At 36.8% G+C, this 19,767-nt stretch overlaps 2 protein-coding genes, 1 non-coding gene and 2 pseudogenes across 4 annotated transcripts; all 5 read right to left on the reverse strand.

Moving 5' to 3' along the window:
• Positions 1 to 1,177: 1,177 nt before the first annotated feature.
• On the reverse strand, positions 1,178 to 2,774 carry LOC103335363 (thioredoxin M3, chloroplastic-like). The gene is made up of 2 exons (XM_008238371.2): positions 2,482 to 2,774; positions 1,178 to 1,820 (listed from the first exon to the last, which is right to left on the reverse strand). Exons 1-2 carry the CDS (start codon positions 2,687 to 2,689, stop codon positions 1,501 to 1,503), a joined length of 528 nt encoding a protein of 175 aa, XP_008236593.2. The 5' UTR covers positions 2,690 to 2,774; the 3' UTR covers positions 1,178 to 1,500.
• A 149-nt stretch (positions 2,775 to 2,923) lies between these two features.
• Positions 2,924 to 2,996, reverse strand: TRNAR-UCU (transfer RNA arginine (anticodon UCU)). The gene has a single exon. It is a non-coding gene; the product is annotated as a tRNA-Arg (tRNA).
• A 497-nt stretch (positions 2,997 to 3,493) lies between these two features.
• MCCB (3-methylcrotonyl-CoA carboxylase) lies at positions 3,494 to 7,967 on the reverse strand. The gene is made up of 10 exons (XM_008238368.2): positions 7,583 to 7,967; positions 7,365 to 7,484; positions 6,726 to 7,160; positions 6,522 to 6,612; positions 5,882 to 6,120; positions 5,625 to 5,789; positions 4,846 to 4,920; positions 4,203 to 4,334; positions 3,942 to 3,998; positions 3,494 to 3,854 (listed from the first exon to the last, which is right to left on the reverse strand). Exons 1-10 carry the CDS (start codon positions 7,787 to 7,789, stop codon positions 3,651 to 3,653), a joined length of 1,725 nt encoding a protein of 574 aa, XP_008236590.2. The 5' UTR covers positions 7,790 to 7,967; the 3' UTR covers positions 3,494 to 3,650.
• An 848-nt stretch (positions 7,968 to 8,815) lies between these two features.
• Positions 8,816 to 9,604, reverse strand: LOC148916235 (secreted RxLR effector protein 161 pseudogene; annotated as a pseudogene).
• Positions 9,605 to 11,740: 2,136 nt separating this feature from the next.
• Positions 11,741 to 13,918, reverse strand: LOC148916236 (uncharacterized; annotated as a pseudogene). Its single transcript, XR_016127996.1, has 3 exons — positions 13,780 to 13,918; positions 12,099 to 12,922; positions 11,741 to 11,985 (listed from the first exon to the last, which is right to left on the reverse strand). The product of XR_016127996.1 is annotated as an uncharacterized LOC148916236 (transcript).
• Positions 13,919 to 19,767: the final 5,849 nt, after the last annotated feature.

Below are 19,767 nucleotides of genomic sequence, written 5' to 3' on the forward strand. Positions count from 1 at the left end.
AATCTAATGCCATAAACGGGTGTTCAATAGAGGTCACGTCATTGTCCAGATTCAAGAGGGATGCCTCGTTACTCTCTGAGTAATTATTACTGTTTAGGAAATGGGAAGCACAAGAATCAAACTTGTAAAGAGCTTCTTTTTCTTTTTTTTTTTCTTTGTGTTGAAGGATGAAATTTTATTACGAAAAACTCACCCAATAGAATGGTACAAATACAACAATACAAGCAACTCAGTAAGGAAGCACAAATCTAATCTGCAATATCAGATGAACATGAGCAACAAACTGCCCTAAATAATGATATAAACATATAAACAAAATTAAAAATTGATAAAAACTAACAAAATTAAAAACAACATAGCAACAAAAACCACATAAAAGCACAAGCATCACCAAACAACCACCATAAACCAACAACACTCAAGGCACCTCAAGGCAAAACAAATAGAACCATCAAGACAGGAAGGAGGTGGTGCAAGCACCTGAGCCGTAGCAGTGTCATGATGGCTCCACACACCTTCCAAGATAATCGTGAGAAATCACTTTACGGGTTATCTGCTACAACAAAGGAAGTAGGAACCGATTGGAGAACAACCAAGGGATGACACTAAGCGGAAGGGAATGGTAGAAATTTTGGAGAACAATAATGAAAGGAGGCATGAAACCCCAGCAGAGAGGCATAAAGCCCAACAAAGAGGCAAGAAGCCCCAAAAACGAGTAGGAAAGCTCGAGCACGAACAGCGAAAGATAATCAAAAACCAAGGAAGAGAGATGGGGGGAAGGGTAGAGACCTTCTCCCCCACAAAGAGGAGATGCGGCGCTGGATCTGGAGAGCCCAAGTTTTGCTAGGTAGTAAAGAGTTCAATCTCAACTCGGCAGTTGTAAAGAGTTCAAATCCTAGACCTACCTCATAGGGTTATTGCAATAGTAAGATCAGCAAATAATACTCACACTAGACCTCACGATATGCAACAATAATTAGCAAAACAGTGTTCTTGGATCCAGATAACCTTTTTTGATGCTTTCATAGAGCAGAGCAACATGGCCACTTGCATATATCAATGTAACAGGAATGTTGTACGAAATCTGCAACTAGATTTGTTCCAACATGAAGAAATTGATACACAATTCTGCCACATGGGAGGACCCAAAAACCAATTTGGAGATCAACTATCAACCTTGTTTTTGTTTCAAATGAATCATTAACTCTACTATCACCAAACACTGTTCAAGCCAATAAACTGGGGATGAACAATCAGCAAACTTTTAGTTACAAAAATGTCTCACTATTTTCAGCCAATGCCTCAAATATAACAATGCCAAAGAGAAGGTGCAAGAAACGATGGAAACTAAGTAAGACCTAAACTGGTAAGGAACTAGGCATATGTCTAAGATATATGTACAACCTGTATAATCCCATTTGAATACTCAAGTAATAGGAAGTGAGAAATCAGCTCTACTGATGATTGTTGTCAACTTCTCTGGCGCGAATTGGTGAATGGTTACGACTTCAGGACCCTCTCAATGGCAGCAACATAGAACTCCTTGGGCATGGTACCAACCACAGTGTCACATTTCTTCCCATTCTTAAACAGCAAAACTACAGGTACAGCCTTAATTTCATTGTCCTCAGCAACCTGCAGATCAACATCTGTGTTGAGCACAAAGCATTTAAGCTTCCCAGCATATTCAACCGCAATTTCATCAATCACCCGGTGCACCATCCTACATGGCCCACACCAGCTCGCGTAAAATTCAACAAGGACAGGTGTTTCACTGTTGATGACTGATTTCTCCCAGGAGTCTCCGGTAACCGCTGTTGCTGCATACACACAACTTGATACAGTTAAGAGGGGCCATCCACCATTGTGGACCACATCTAGCAAAAGATTATAAGCAATATGCTAATGTAAAAAATTGACATGGGTGGGGAGAGCAATAGCATATTCATATTGTGCCCCAGGAGACACACCTACAATTTTTCCAACCCTTGATGATTTCTAAGAGACACAAACTCATAATATAATAATTTCATATCCCAAATATACAAACACACCAATCTCTCTCAAGGAAATCTCAAGATAAACAAAAAATCTAGAGGGATCTAGTCTTATCACTTCACACTACATATTTATGCAATCAATTAATCTATCAATCAATTTTCATATATTTATGCAATCACCAAGAGAGGAAGATAACCCCACATCCTACCATTCAAAACCGAATTTAAGCATCAAAGTGAAGTTTTGGGCCCAATTGTTGGATACCCAAATGCTAATATGCCTTGAGGAAACTAAAAATCCGTCAAAGCAAGCGAATTATTGCCACAATAGAAAACACTATGCATCCATAAAAATAACTCGTAAACAGATAAATCAATCAACTAATCAACCAACCATAGAGCACATAAGAAATGGAAGGCTTAATGGATTAGATCTACTATGAACATTAACAAATAAAAGAGGAGAAGGATCAGAAATTACCTTTGGATTCGCGCAGAGAAAAGATCGTGAGGCTGCGAGGAGGAGCATTTGGAAGGCCAATAAGTCCCCTTTTGGGCTGCAACCGGAAAGGAAATGAAAGATTCGGCGAACGGTTTAGGTGAGAGTGGGAGAGGAAAGGCGAGAGCATTGGGTTCTCTAGGGCACGCGAGCGCAACGAAGTTGAACAGTGGAATGTGGAGGCAGCCATGGTAGCTGAGCAGCACCAGCAGCGAGATGCAGAGAGATTGAGAGAGCTGATGAAAATGGTGGGGATGCGTGTGAAGAAGTAAAATAACAATTTGGGCAGGTTTTTTTTTGTGATGATCTAGTGACAGTGATTGGTGGAGAATAAGACAAATGCGGGACCCACTTATTGTTTTTGATTGGGAAATTGATGGTTGGATTATGCGGGAAAAATATATAGAAACGTTAAAAACAATTGCACGCCCGGTGGGATTCGAACCCACAATCCTTTGATTAGAAGTCAAATGCCTTATCCATTAGGCCACGGGCGCTCTTGTATGCTAACCCATCCCTCAAACACTATAATAACAACTTGGACCCTAACTTTACAAATAATTTTTAATTTTATATTTTGCTGTAAGCTATTTCTTTGGATTTTTTGTTTCCTTTATACAAGCAATAGTTTACGCTACTCTGATCCATGAGGCGGGGGAACCCGAACTTGTGTGCAAGGAGACAAACTCACTATCTTGTCAACTGGCCTAACTCACATATGCATTTCTTTTTATCTCCGAATGAGAAGATATTGAAGTCGAACCTCTTCTAACATTTGCTATATCAAAATACAACTAGATAAAAGACCCATATCCAACTGGCGGAATTGTGATCATATCTCAAATTGTATTTTGAATGCAACGGTTCTCATCTTTTTGATATATCATCCGAATCAAAGCTCTTGATATAAAATGAATATGCATCAAGGCATTTTGTGTTTTAGGAAAACAACAAAAAGTGGTTGGATTGTAGAGGCTCATACCCATGTCGAGACTTTATTCTTATCCTTTCAACTAAAGAAAGTGGTTGGATGTTTTTTATTTAGTGAGAAATTTGAGGGGAACATTTCAAGAGAACAACATTTGAATGAACAAGGACCAAGCATTTTGGCTGCTATTTCTTTCACAGAGATTCATTGTATTACTACAACATTACATTCTGAATACACCGTACTTGGTTTCTTCTGGGTCACGGTTCATAGAAGCAGAGATGGAGAGGCCTATGACTTTTCTCGTGTCGGCCGGATCGATAATTCCATCATCCCACAGCCTTGCCGTGGAGTAATAGGAGTTTCCTTCCCTCTCATATGCCTCCACTACCTTTGCCTTGAATTTTTCCTCTTCTTCCTTGTCCCACTGCAATACATGCACATGACACAGATAAATAAGAGAACACAGTGATTGTTTCTTAAACCAAGCTTTTATCATAGACGTAATTATAACCTCAATTCCTTGCTTTTTCTTGTTGCCCCTTTCTATTTGAGCAAGGACACCAGCAGCCTGAGCATTTAAATAAAAATATGTCAATCCATACCTAAGGAAGCTGTTAGTGAAAAGTAATGCAACTCAGGGAATGAACTATACGTGCTATGAATTGGATAAAAAAAACAGATCTATTGGGATATGCAAAGTCGGGAAGATAATGCAATACACATAAAATATACTAAAAAACAAATCACACATATGTTGTATGGAAAAGGTCACCTGAGCACCACCCATCACAGATATTCTGGCATTCGGCCAAAGGTACATGAAATCAGGACTATAAGCACGACCACACATTGCATAATTGCCAGCACCAAAGCTTCCACCAACAATGATAGTAACCTTGGGAACCTGTAAACATTAATCACTAAAATTAGACAAGTAAATCTTAATTCTTCCTTTCTCTCCTATTGCTATTTGAGATTCATAATTAATTAAGTCATAAAAGAAGAACCAATAACTTTTCTTAAAAGAAAACATTGTGTAACTTCAAAGAAAACAATGCAATGGGAGCAAAAGTCATTTAAAGAAAATTTTTGATATCTATCTTGAAGAGAAAAGGAAGCCCTTTTGAGCTAGCATCATAAAGTTGATAATTGTACTATACATTTTTGAACGCGTATGGGAAAAAAATTTACTGATACTACAATAACAAATTCAGGTGGACCTAGTATGTGGGAAGGAAAAAACTTCCAATAGCTAATGACCTGATAAGATGCTTCGATTTCTCCAGTTAGGCAATATACGAGTTTAAGATCGGTAGCAATAACACTCTTAAGACGAGCATATTCACATAAGGGGGGGAAAGATGCTCTTAATCACACAAGAACATACACTAACAATGAAATGAGGAAGAACGAACCTTGGCACAAGAAACCGCCATCACCATTTTTGCTCCAGATTTTGCTATACCATTTGCCTCTGATCTCGAGCCAACCTACCAAATGAATAACTGTTATTGTTCCATGCCTCCACCACCTGGCTTGCTGTTCTATCTTTGTTTGGTGAGAGCTTGATGTTTTATATAATTATATTACAACTATGTGATAATGCGTACAACGATGTAGTAAGGAGAAGAGCACTGTTATCCTTATTTAATTTCTAAAGTAACTGATAGAAAGAAAAAACTTCTAATGTTAAATTCAAACCACTAAAATAATAAAAACTCATTTTCTTCTTCTCCACAAATGGCCAAATCATCAAAATTGCAAATTTTGAATGACAGAAGTTACTGCTATTGTATGCAATTGAACCAAAACAAAACTACTATGATTAAATGTGAAAAGTGAATCCAAAAACCTAACTACAACCTGAGTGACTGAATCCATTTTATTTCCGTTTTACTGCATTTCTCCTGATTTACCTATATGTTGAAACTTTTTAAGTTCAAAGATATTTAAATACCTTTACACGTAAATCTCAAGCAACCTTTTCAATGGATATAATGATTATATAACTTTCCCATTCTCAATCAAAAAACTTATGGTAAGCATGGCTTCCTCATTCTAGAATGTACCACATAAGCAAAGCAAATAAGAGACTTATTAGACAGATTCAAAGCGTGCCCCTCTTCAAAATAGCACAGTGGTGTTGATAGCTTCTTCAGTAAGAGAGTAACAGAAAATGACCAAGCTTACATACCATAAATCCAGTGATGTTCTGAAGGAAGACCAAAGGAATGTTTCGTTGAGTACATAATTCAATGAAATGGGCCCCCTTTAGAGCAGACTCATTAAATAATATCCCGTTGTTCCCAATAATTCCCACAGGCTGCCCAAAGATTCTGCCAAAACCTGTTACAAGAGTCTGCACAGATGCTATTGAAATTACAAAACTCATAAATTAAACGAGAATAAATTTTAAAAAGTCAGAATTGAAAATGGTGCAAATGCCCTCACAGTGCCATACAATTTCTTGAATTCATCAAATTCGCTTCCATCGACAATGCGAGCAATAACTGATCGGATATCGAACTGCTGCTTATGATCGGTTGGTGCGATGGAACGAAGTTCCTTTACATCATATAATGGTTCCTGATATTCAGAACTTATACTCTGCAACCCGCTTTTCAAGCCTCTCGCTGCCATGTGCAAGTTTTTAATAATATTCCTCCCAAGAGCAAGTCCATGGAGTTCATCTACAAGAAAACTTGGGATTATACATGTGATCTCTAATGGATAACCTCCCTGCCTCGCACCTCCCTCCACATACATGCATTATGCATAGAATAATAATTCTAATAGGTCAAGAAAAATAACATGTGATCTAAATTCAACAGTTTAAATTTTGCACATTTCAAATACCACTCCAATCACGTGATAATACCTTCTCTAAGACATTATACAAACTTGTAAACCAAATGCTAGACTTTCATATACGTTGTGATAGTATTTCAAAATTGTCACATTATAACTAATAACAAAGCTTTCCATTAATTATTAACATGTCAGGTTAGAACCTAAAGTAAGCAGAGTGAGATGATAGTTTCAAAGAAATGTATGTGAGGTTTAAAGTATAAAATGGCACGAAGTAAAATACCTTGAGCAAAATAGTCTGAAACTCCTGACGTCTTGCAATGCACGCTAGCACCCCCCAAATCTTCTGCAGATACTTCTTCTCCAGTAGCAGCCTATGGAAACATTTCCTTGCGATGAATATAGATTGTAAACATACACCTACAGATATGTATGTACTCATATGCATACAATTCATATGAAGTCTACCAGAAGGCTAGAAAATAACCTTCACAAGTGGGGGTCCTGCTAGAAATATGGTACCATTTCCTTTGACCATCACACTCTCATCAGCCATTGCAGGAATATAGGCACCGCCAGCAGTACAGGAACCTAATACCAGCGCAATTTGAGGAATGCCTTTGGCAGACATTAAAGCTTGATTGTAGAAAATTCTACCAAAATTCTCCCTGTCAGGAAAGACCTCGGCCTGCTTGGGAAGGAAAGCACCTCCACTATCAACAAGATACACACACGGTAATTTGCATTGATTGGCAATCTCTTGTGCCCTGAGATGTTTCTTAACAGTGATGGGATAATAAGTCCCCCCCTTAACAGTAGGATCATTAGCCACAAACATACAAAGTCGTCCATGGACCGGACCTATTCCAGTAATAATCCCAGCAGATGGTAAGGAGTCTTCATATAGTTCATGGCCTGCAAGCTTATTATTAACAAAATACACAATAATGAGGCAAGAAATCAACTGGGTCCAATTAATTCATAATAAAAAATAAAACTTGCATCATGGTAAGATAAGATATGTGATTAATGGGATTTTTATTTCTAAAGTTGTTACTTTTAGCGAGCTTCAATCAAAACCCAACTCATGGGAAGCTATAATTGATAGTGAAATGAAATGGGAAACCTGAGAAAGCTCCAGGAAAGAAGCGCCAGGGTCAAGCAGACGATCAATGCGTTCTCTGGGGAGAAGTTTATTTCTGCTCCTGTTTCTCTTCACAGCTACAGGTCCTCCTCCACCAAGAACCTTCCTCACACACACACACACACACACACACACACACACATTCAGCCCAATATATACATACACAATCGCATGAAATAGCGAGAGAGAGAGAGAGAGACCTTTTCGATGTGGGATTGGAGGTCGGAGATTAAGAGGTCCATGGCCTTTGAGTTCCGAGAGAAGGCCTCTGAATTCCGATCAGCTCCATCGGGAAGAACTCCAAGGCTATAATCCCTCCTTGTTTGTACAATTTGAAATGCGCTCAGTGATGATTTCCATGAAGCAGACGCTGAAGCTGCTACTCTCCTCGTCAGTATCCCAATCATCTCGAGCTCTTCCTCTCTCTCCCTCTATCGCACGCAGAGATGCACTGAACTCAGTCACTCTGCTTATGTGGAATGTCTATCCCGTACTGGGCAGTGGGTAGTAGCTTATGATAGAATTTTTCTCAATTTTTTAATCTGTTGACGATAAGGCTGTGACAATTTTGAAGATGACGATGATGATGGTGTAAGTTATACTGTATTCAAAATAATCTTGAACCAATTTAGCACTTAAACCACACCTTAGCACAAATTTGATAATTAAACAATAGAACAAGTAGAGATAAGACTTACTTGAATTAGTCATAATCAGATATACAAGATGATCTTCTCCTCTCAGTATTCCAAAATGTCAAAGCTTTCAATAGGGCAAGCATACAGAATATGAACGTGTAAATATGAGAGCAGAGACCAAGCCTTTTATACAAGTTGCTTTACAACTGACTCTCCTATTAAGAGACAACTGCTAGCCAAAACGTGGAGATAATGGATGATATCCACCTCCTGTAACAGTTATTCCATTTAATCATTATCTGAATAAAAGTCTCATAATATCTTAATTTAAATATAACTCTATTTATTATTTATATGACACCTCATAATAATGAAAAGGCAAACTCACAAAATATATGGAAAAACTTACATTCTCCCACATGAGTGTAGCCAATTCATCAAACAAAAAGTATCATATTGAATAATCAACAGTGATCACTGAGTTATATGAAATTATAGATGACTTTTGACAACTAACCATACTGATATAAAGAGCTGAACTTTAGAAAACTTGACACACTTAAATTGCACCAGCACTCTAAAATCACAAACTGATCATATCATAATGTAATGTTGCTGACATGGAATAGGAAGTGTGAGTCTCGGTACCATGAGACTCCCAAATTTCGTTGGTCTTATGATGTCATGAACATCATTCAATTTCAACATAACTTTGCAAAGACTTCATAAACACAGCACTAGAACCAGAAAAAATATTAAAATATTCAAAGGTGAAGAATTACCTTACTCCCACATTCAAAACAGATCAATCGAAGCTTGCAGACCCATTTTTGGCACTAGTCTTTGAAATGCAGTCACATGCAAAGCTTTTGTTAAAGGATCTGCTATCATATGCAAAGTGCCAAGATGCTCAATATCAATGACTCCATCTTTGACCTTGTCCTGAAGTGTCAAGTACTTGATATCCAGCAGCCTTGAAGCATCAGATCTTTTATTGTTTTTGGCAAAGAACACAGCTGAACTATTGTCACAATATAGCTTCAATGGCCTCTCTATACTCTTGACAATTTTCATACTGTGAATCAAATTCTTTAACCAAACACATTGCCTTGCAGCTTCAAAACATCCAATATATTCAGATTCCATTGTAGACACTGATCCTGGTAGTTTGCTTCTTACTTCTCCATGAAACGCACCACCAAATAAGATAAACATATAGCCACTTGTTGACATTCTGTCATCAACACAGCCTCCCAAATCAGCATCTGAATAGCAAACTAAATCAAGTGAATCCACATAATGATAACACAGCACATATGATTTAGTCTTTTGCAAATATCTGAGAACCTTTTTGCTTGCATTCCAATGAGCAATACCAGGATTTGATTGAAACCTTCCTAGTACACTTAGTGCAAATGCCAAGTCTGGTCTAGTACAAACTTGAGCATACATCACACTACCTACCAAGGAAGCATAAGGCTTATCTTTCATAGCCTCAATTTCAAAATCTGTCACAGGACATTGATGAGTAGAAAATGTATCACCCTTACCAATTGGAACATCACCACCACTACATCTTTCCATGTTGAACCTTTTAAGAACTCAGTCAATGTAATTGTTCTGAGATAACCCCAAAACTCTTCTTGACCTGTCTCTAACAATCTCAATGCCCAAAACAAAATGAGCCTCACCTAAATCCTTCATATCAAAACTACTAGAGAGCATACTCTTAGTATCTTGAAGCAATTGAACATTTGAACTTGCCAAGAGTATATCGTCTACATAAAGAACCAGAAAAATAAAATTGGACTTCACCATTTTCATGTAGATGCAATTATCAAATCTGTTTTCAACAAAACCAAATGAAGTCACAACCTGATCAAACCTTAAATACCACTGTCGAGAAGCCTGTTTAAGTCCATATATTGACTTATTTAACTTACAGACAAAGTTCTCTTTCCCCCTTTCAATGAATCCTGGTGGCTGCTTCATGAAAATATCTTCTTTGAGAAAACCATTGAGGAAAGCAGTCTTCACATCCATTTGGTGTAATTCAAGATTGAAGTGTGCTGTGAGAGCCATGATAATTCTAAAAGAATCTTTGGTTGACACAGGAGAGAAAGTTTCAGAGTAATCTAAACCTTCTCTTTGTGTAAACCCCTTTGCAACTAGCCTTGCCTTCAACCTTTCAACTCTTCCTTGAGAATCCCTTTTAGTCTTGTAAATCCACTTGCAGCCTATTGGTTTGACACCAGCAATAGGCTCAATCAAAGTCCAAACACCATTCTTGTCCATAGAAGCTAATTCCTCTTCCATAGCAACTTGCCAAAGAGTTGATTGAGAACTTTCCATGGCTTCTCTGTAAGAAACAGGATCATCAAGATCTCCAATGTTAAATTCAACTTCCTGTAAATACACCATATAATCACCAGGAATTGCAGATCTCCTCGGTCTTTGAGACCTTCAAGTGCAGGCTCAGGATTAGCAGGTTCTGCCTGTACTTCTGGTTCTAGAATAGGCAATACATCTGCTTCCTCAATCGGTTCTTCAAATACTTGTGGCTGTGGAACATTATTTGCAACTATCTCAGATGTTGAACATGAAATTGGCACTGGAATTGATATTGAGTTTCCTGAGGATGCAACTGAAGTTTTATCAATTTCTTCAAAAATATAAGAATTTTTGGACTGTGAGGAAGATGTGCTGAAATCCTCAATAAACTTAGCATTATTAGTCTCTGCAATTCTTGTATGCAAAGTAGGACAATAAAACTTAAATCCTTTAGACTTCTCAGAATAACCAACGAAGTAACAACTAGTGGTTCTCATATCAAGCTTCTTTTCTGTTGGATGGTAAAGCCTAGCTTCAGATCTGCAGCCCCATGTATGAAAATGATTGAAGCTTGGTTTTCTACCTGTCCATATCTCAAATGGCGTGGAAGGAATTGACTTACTTGGTACTCTATTCAAAATATAATTAGCTGTCTTTATGGCTTCGCCCCACAGAAATTCTGGTAACTGGGAATGAGACAACATGCTTCTAACCATATCCTTCAGTGTCCTATTTCTCCTCTCTGCCACTCCATTTTGATGTGGAGTTCCAGGTGTTGTATATTGTGCTACAATGCCTTGCTCTTGAAGAAAAATAGCAAAAGGACCCTTTTGTTGTCCAGCCTCTGTATGCCTGCCAAAATATTCTCCACCACGATCTGATCTTACAACTTTAATGGTTTGGTTAAGCTGATTTTCAACTTCTAATTTGAAAACTTTGAAACAGTTTAAAACTTGTGATTTTTCAGAAATCAAATACAAATATGAATATCTAGAAAAATCATCTATAAAGAGAACAAAATAGAAATTTCTACATATTGTCTTTGTTGGAAATGGACCACAAACATCTGTATGTATTATCTCTAACAAGTTACTGCTTCTAGTTGAGTTTATTTTCCTTGTGCTTGTGGTTTTGCCTTTAAAACAGTCAATACATGTCTCAAAATCATTGAAATCCAAATCTGGCAATATCTGTCTTTTCATTAATCGTTCCATTCTATCCTTTGATATATGCCCTAATCTCCTATGCCAAAGCATAGAAGATCTGTCATTATTGAGCATTCTCTTAGAAACAGAATCAACAATATGGAAACATTCATGAAAATAAGTACACTGAAGCTGCCACAAGTCACCATTAAGAAAAGCATAACCAAGTAATTTATCAAACTGATTTTTGTGAAAAATACGAATACTTTCAGCATCACCAATATAAGAAAAACCATCCTTAACAAGCTTTGAAACTGAAAGTAAATTCCTTCGCATTGAAGGTACATAAAGAACATTATTCAATACTAAAATAAAACCAGATGACAACTCTAACTTAACACTACCAACAGACTCTACTTCTACTTTTGTTCCATTTCCAACAAAGACTTTGTAGATCTCTCTATTTTGGTCCTTCTGGCTTTTGAATCCCTGCAATGAATTAGTGATATGAACAGTGCAACCAGTGTCAAACCACCATGAGTTTTGTGGAATAAAAACCAAATTTGTTTCAACAGTAACAAAAACATCAACAATTTGAATACCTTTCTTAATGAGCCATGCCTTAAAACCAGGGCAATCTTTCCTCACATGCTCAGCAGATTTGCAAAAGAAACATTTTTTGAAAATGTCTTTGTTAGGTTTAAGACCAGAACTAGTGGTAGTAGTAGAGTTTTGAGCAGGCACAACAGAGTTATGAGCATTTTTCTTTGAATTGGAATATGAACCCGTTTTAGGTGCATTTGTCTTCTGATTGGGATTTCCAGATTTATTGACTATAGCTACTTTCTTTCCTTTCCCAGCATGTACGAAATTGACAACTTCAGCTTTGCCCTTTTTTAATCTCTCCTCCTCTTGACAACAAATAGCAATAAGTTCATTGACAGTCCAAGTCTCTTTCTGGGTATTGTAGTTGATCTTCACTTGCTCATAATCAGAAGACAAGGAATTGAGAGCCATATGAACAAGAAATTGATCAGTAATCTGCAAATCCAGATTGTTGAGCTTGTTTGCCACATTAACAAGTTTGAGGAGATGCTCTCTCATGCTCCCAGTTCCATCAAACTTGGTTGAAGTGAGTGTAGTAAGATAAGAACTTGATTCAGCCTTGTCAGACCTCTTAAACTTTTCCTCCACAGCTTCCATATAATCCTTAGCAAGATCAAAGACATATCATTTGCTCTCTCCCATTTCTTAAAAGCATCCTTTTCTTCTTGACTACTGATATTAGTCAAAGCTGCTGGCTTAGGCTCCTTAAAAGCTATGGTGAACTCAAGTAATCCCAAATTCATATCAATTTGTTGCTTCCATGTCTTGAAGTTGGTCCCATTCAGTTTCTCAATGTTAATAAGGTTTAACATATTGAAACCTGCCATTAATTATAGGAACAGAACATAAGCTTCGAAGTTCACAACAATTGTGACTAAAACTGATATCTAAATGCTTTAGTCAAACTTAAGTTATAGAAAATGATCACACCTTTAGGCAAGAAATCACTCTATAAATGTAATGAACTATCAAAACAAAAATTTGCATAGCCAAGCATAAAGCACAAGAATTAGTACAAATTCAACACCTTTGGGTGAGATTAAATAATACTAACCAAGTTTTTCATGACTCACTAGACATTAGTTTATAGCCAAACCCAGTAGACAACTTCTTTGGAAGAAAATCTACCTGTTAATGTTTATAAACTACAAACTGAGCATCAAAATTGATTTTAAATAGCAAAGGATCAGATAAACCACTTTGGCAGTTTACCCATCCAATCCCAAAATCATCCCAGTATATAATCTTGTTAATTTAATTAAATCAACAAAATTCATCAAAAAACCATTAGACAAATCAATTGAGACTGAATTTGATTCTTAATGTTTATTGATCAAATTGAATAATCAGCAAGTAACATCACAAGTGCATCGAAATATAATGATATAAAAATTACAAGTATAATCATTAACGCAGCGGAAAAAGACAAATAAAAAAAAAACAAAAAACAAAAAACAAAAAACAAAAAACAAAAAACAAAAAACAAGGATAATCATAAATGACACAATGTCGATAAACGTTAACCAAAAAAGATGAGTTCAAGGCTGAATTGATGGCTCTGATACCACATGTAAGTTATACTGTATTCAAAATAATCTTGAACCAATTTAGCACTTAAACCACACCTTAGCACAAATTTGATAATTAAACAATAGAACAAGTAGAGATAAGACTTACTTGAATTAGTCATAATCAGATATACAAGATGATCTTCTCCTCTCAGTATTCCAAAATGTCAAAGCTTTCAATAGGGCAAGCATACAGAATATGAACGTGTAAATATGAGAGCAGAGACCAAGCCTTTTATACAAGTTGCTTTACAACTGACTCTCCTATTAAGAGACAACTGCTAGCCAAAACGTGGAGATAATGGATGATATCCACCTCCTGTAACAGTTATTCCATTTAATCATTATCTGAATAAAAGTCTCATAATATCTTAATTTAAATATAACTCTATTTATTATTTATATGACACCTCATAATAATGAAAAGGCAAACTCACAAAATATATGGAAAAACTTACAGATGGAGCAAAGCAAAGGTTTTGCATATGATAGATGAGATGAGAGCGGATTGACGTGTAATTACAAGGCTAAACATAATTTTCCAGTTCTATGATTTAAATGTTGTAGTTCACATTTTGTAAATTGTATGTATGAATGAATGGTAAATGGTATATTCGTTTTATAAAAAATATTATATAAAAATAAAAAATAAAAAAAGGTAAGTGGTAGATTCGTCTGAGAGAAAAAATGGTTGGTCCAATTTTCCTGTTACCCTTTTCCTTGTGCCTCTCTATTACTCTTTTAATTTATTTACACGTCTCTACACTTAACTTCTAAAGAGCAGCTCCACTGAGGAGCCTAAGCCCGAGGTTGGGGGGAGGCCAAGCAAAATCGCCAGTTCCTGTAGGCCACTTTTGCCCGGGCTAGTTGTGGGACCCACGAAGACGGGCTGGCTCGAAGGCAAGTCTTGCCCAAGCTATAGCCCGAGGGGGAGAAGACATCAAGGATGACGTCAACGCGCGGTGCAAATTTTTTATCCTTGGCGCGTGTAATGCACGTGCCAACGGTAAAAAACTTGAACTCTCGTGTGCTAATGTCATCCCTGCTCATTTCCAACAGTTAGAAGACAGTGTCTTCGCCAGGCGCCCGATCGCTTCTCCTCCTCCAATCCAACGGCTGGGCTTTTTTTGCCTATAAAATTATGAAAATAATTCGTACTTTTTATATATAAAAAATACCAAAAAATTCTGAATTTTTTTTCTATAAATACCTATCAATACCCTTCACTTTCAACACCAATACTCATACATTTTCTTCTACTTCTACTATTATCCACCCTTACTCAACATTTTTTTATCTTTCAAATTGTATTTTTATTTCTTATCTTTATGGCTTCTTCTTTCGAAACCGAAGGGGCGTGGAGCATCATGGAATATGTTTTCTTGTCTGAGTCTTGGCTCCAAATTAGTCATTGTCCCGTGTCAAGCAATGAGATGAAATTTTGTCATATGTGAAAAAAAAATTTCAATGCCGAATTTTGTGAAAGAATTCCAAGGTCAACTCGTACAGAAATGACATTGTTTAGTATGTGGAAAATTCTCAATAAAGAGTTGAAAAAATAGAGAGATGTCTTGGCAAAAGCGAGGGACAACCATAGAAGCAGGGAAAATCTTAGTAGCGAGGTAAATATTTTGTAATTTTCGTTTTATTAAGTTTAATGTCCTAATATATATATATATATATATGTTTTTTTAATGTTTCTTGCGTTTTCAATATTTTGTTAATATTTCTTGCATTTCAATATTTTGTTAATATTTCTCGCATTTCCAATTTTTTCTTAATATTTCTTGCATAAATAATATTTTGTTAATATTTGTTGCATTTCCAATATATTTGTAAGGTTAATTGCATTTTCATTATTTTTTTTATATTACTTGCATTTCCAATATATTTTAAATATTTCTTGCATTTTCATTATTTTATTTTGTTTGTTAATAGATTATACAAGCACAGATGTGGTTTGGTGCAATTGGGCAAGGCAAAAAAACTTTCAACCATCATGAATGTTGGGAGGTGGTGAAAAATTGCAAACGCTTCAGAATTATTCCCACGAGTCCCCCCGTTATGTTAAACGAGACGCCACTCCATGATTCAACGACATCAGATTCACCTCTCGATTCCCTTATGAGTCAATGCTCACCCATCGAAAAGGAGCCGAGGCCTATTGGCCGAAAGGCTGCGAAGGTGAAGAAATGGAGTAATTCTAGCACTAATACATCAAAGAAATTTGTAGGAAATTGCAAGGCAGGCTGCCATAAGAATTGAAATTGAGAAGAAACACCAAGAGAATGAGATGGCAATTCGAGCAGAATATGTACAAGAAATGGAGTATTTGAGCAAACAACACATTGAGAAGACGGATCGGGAAACCATGACCATGGATACAAGTCATACGTCCCCTGAAACAAAAAAATTTTGGAAGCTAGAACGAAGGGATGTTATGAGAAGAAGACTTTTCCGTGACGATGGACCTAGCAACACGGATTGGTTAAATGATCAAAACCATTAAATTAGTTGGCATACCTTTTATTTATTTGTATTTTTCATGTTTTGTATTAAAGTTGTTGTAATTCATGTATTTTATTTTAGTAGTAGTAATTCTTAATGACTTGTATTGGCTTTCTTTATTTAATAAACAAAGCATTCAATAAAATAACTTTTTATTCAACATATTCCTTACATCAAACAAAACATAATTAAAAGGAAAAACAACAATCAAAACATAATAAAAAATTAAAAAAACTACAACCAAAGTACAATAATAAAAACAAACCACAACCAAACCATGATAAATAAAAAAACAACACAACCAAACCATAACTAAATAAAACCTAACCAAAGCATCTATGCTCCATCATTCACCGTCATTGCCTTTCACCACCCATAGATGCTTCATCAAGTCAACTTGACGTCTTTCATAAATATAAGAAGATTGCATATCTGTATATCGATCTAGCATATGGGTCATGAAACGATCATCCCTAACCAATGGATCCTACTCCAATGGTTCTCCACTTGGCCCTATGTCCCTTTCATAAATTTGTGTCAAAGCCTTGTTCATGGGATCCGGTTCGTAAACCTCTGCAGCATCGTAATCATACTCATCCTCCACAATCATATTATGTAGGATTATGCAAGTCATCATAATACTTCTCAGCACCTCCTCATCAAACATACGCTCCGCACCTTGAATAATCAACCACCTAGCTTGGAGGATGCCAAAACACATTTCGACATCTTTCTTGTATCCTTCTTGATAATAAACAAATAATCTTTGCTTCTGGGAACAGGGATTCGGAATGGATTTGACAAATGTAGTCCACCTCGGGTAGATGCCGTTTGCTAAATAATACCCCGTCTGGTAGACAGTATTGTTGATTTGATAGGTGATATTCGAGGCTTCACTTTTCAAAACATCGTTGAAAACCGGGGATTGACCTAGCACGCTAAGGTTATTTTGAGATCCGACAACTCCAAAGAAGGCATGACAAACTCATGTATCAAAGCCATCAACGGCTTCAAAGATGATACTTTTTTGGCTTTTTCTATTTCCGTAATCTCCTTGCCAGGCAGTTGGGCAATTCTTCCATTGTCGTGTATGCAATCGATGCTACCAATCATTCCGAAATCCTCGAGCTTCGCTTTTGTAGAAGCCGTTGGAAGTCCTAGGCGCAGTCTGCGCAGAAGTCCTTAGTGTATAGAATTTCGACTGCATCACAAAATCTTACCAAGGTTTCCAACGTAGTGGGCTTCCTCATCCGGGTAATCTCATCCACCTGATCAGAGATGAACCATACGTCAACATTCGTATAACATTGTAAGTTTTTGCTTCGGAAAAAGTCCCAAAACCCCAGCAACATCACACTTTTGAACAAAGTATGCATCATAATTGCAAATATCATGCATGACTTTATTGAACAAATAGGGTTGCATTCTATATCGCCTTTGAAAATCAACATCAGAGTACAAAGAAGTTGGGATAAAATAATCTTCCAAAAGATTCTTACCCCGAGAATGCCTATGTCTGTCGACATTCGGGCCACGGCCGACTTGTGAACCACGGCGGCGACCTTGGTTCTCTTCATCAAGCAAAGCCACTGTTATGACAACTTGTTCATCTTCTTCTCTCTGCAACCTTAGCCTTTCAGCTCGTCTATGGCTTCTCTCATTTGTTTCTCGCTCTTGCCTCCCCAAGCATCTCCTCATGTCTTCCATTGAGAATGGAGTATGAATTCTAAACTCTGAGAAATGAAAATATAGAAAGATGTGGTGTGAGAGGTATGAGCTGAGCTTATGGTTTTATAGAAAATTTTGGCCAGATAGACATGACACGTGGCTCGATTTTAGAAGATGAAAATCTTATCTGAAATTTGAAATTCATCTGAAATGTGAAATTTGAATGTTAAAATTCATATGAAATTTGAAATTTATCTGAAATTTGAATTTTGAAATTCATCTGAAATTTGAAATTTGAAATTTATCTGAATTTTGAATATTGAAATGTATCTGAAATTTGAACCCAAAAATCTTATCCGGAAATTTTATCCGATTATGAGATATGAATAGTCGTGACACGTAGGAACTCGAAAATATTATCCAAATTAATTATTGAGGTAAAAAAATTTGTGAAAAAAACAAAAAAAATGAATTTTAATTGCCATTTGTCATGGCAATAGGTGGAAACACTCATTGCTTTTTGCAATGACAACCACTATTTACATGAATAGTGGCTACCCTAGCCCCCTTTGCCATGGCAAAGGGAAAATAGGTGGAATTGCTCTAACATAACTGTATTAACTTTTTAAAAAAAAATAAAACAAAAACAAAGCTAATTATTAAACAAAAAAACAAAAACCAATAGCCTACAGCCCCATCCACCCACACAACCTCAGCCAACTCCCCACCCATCCAACCTGGTCACCACCCCATCCCGTCGGCGTCAACCCCTCTCCTCCTTGGCTCCGGAAACACTTCATTATCTCAATATCCCTTTCTATCTTTTTCTTTCCTACTTTACCATTTTCTTCCTCAAACTCAAAACCCCAATAACATAGTCAATCTCATCTGTTAAAGCCTCAAACAAGAATGACACTAAAGGGCTTCAAAATTGTAGGATATTTTGTGCAATGAGCCATATTGTGTTGTGGCCTCAACAACCCCTTCATCTTCACTACATCTCAAGTAAATAAAACAAGGAACACACATATTCTCAGTATTCTTCACCTTCAAACCTCTGATGTAGCCAAGCCTATGTAATTATAAGAGAGATCTTGGAATCCATATTTGGATATACTATATCTCACATTTGGTGTTGCCATGTTGTTTTCTCCCCCCTTTTTTTGGGTGTTGTTGGGTTAAGGAGGGAGAAGAGAAATGACATGTAGAAAGGATTATGGGTTTTAGCCATGGAGAAAAATATATCAGATATATGAGTTTGATGTTGCTTGATAAAGAGGGAGGACATAAAATAGGAGAGTTGCTGCCGACGACGACTAAGAGAGGGGTTGCCACCGGCGAGGTGGGGCGGGGTGGCTGACCAGGTTGGATAGATGGGTTGGCTATCCAGGTTGGGCGGTAGGCCTCTGGGTGGGTGGGTTGTGGTGGTGGCTGTTGTTTTTTTCTCTTTTAAATAATTAGCTTTGTTTTTGTTTTATTTTTATTAAAAAAAGTTAACACTGTTATGTTATAATTTTTTTTTTAAGTACAAGTCTAAATTACAGGGGAGAAGGATTTCTCACACACACATACAACTATGATGCCATGGAGGTTCGAACCTGAGACCTTTAGTCTACAAGTCAAGACCCTTTTCCACTGGGCTAGACCTTGTTAGCCTATTATGTTAGAAGTTAAGTGTAAGAACATGTGTAAATAAATTAGAAGGGTAATAGGGAGGCACATGGAAAAGGGTAACAGGAAAATTAGACTCATTTTCAAAAGGGTTATGTCCAATAGTGCTCAACTTCTTGAATAAAATAAGAGTTCAAGTGAGAGCTAGACTTCACATATTTATGCCTCAGCTGTGTTCTGACTACCCTTTTTGCCATGACCAGCTTGATACCATTTAACACTTGTTTGTGAATTGTAGCTTTGCTAGGAA

This window comes from Prunus mume, linkage group LG6, assembly GCF_029339155.1.
Source record: "Prunus mume cultivar Tortuosa linkage group LG6, ASM2933915v1, whole genome shotgun sequence".
NCBI lineage: Eukaryota > Viridiplantae > Streptophyta > Magnoliopsida > Rosales > Rosaceae > Prunus > Prunus mume.

Bases quoted from the DNA above. Each gene is read 5' to 3' on its own strand.
- LOC103335363 (XM_008238371.2), bottom strand. From the start codon at position 2,689: ATGGCTGCCTCCACATTCCACTGTTCAACTTCGTTGCGCTCGCGTGCC. The intron at 1,821-2,481 runs GTAATTTCTGAT...GTGTGTATGCAG, and splicing joins TTCTCTGCGCGAATCCAAAG to CAACAGCGGTTACCGGAGAC.
- MCCB (XM_008238368.2), bottom strand. From the start codon at position 7,789: ATGATTGGGATACTGACGAGGAGAGTAGCAGCTTCAGCGTCTGCTTCA. The intron at 6,613-6,725 runs GTTATTTTCTAG...ATGTTTCCATAG, and splicing joins CAGGACCCCCACTTGTGAAG to GCTGCTACTGGAGAAGAAGT. The intron at 3,999-4,202 runs GTGACCTTTTCC...TTAAATGCTCAG, and splicing joins CTGTGATGGGTGGTGCTCAG to GCTGCTGGTGTCCTTGCTCA.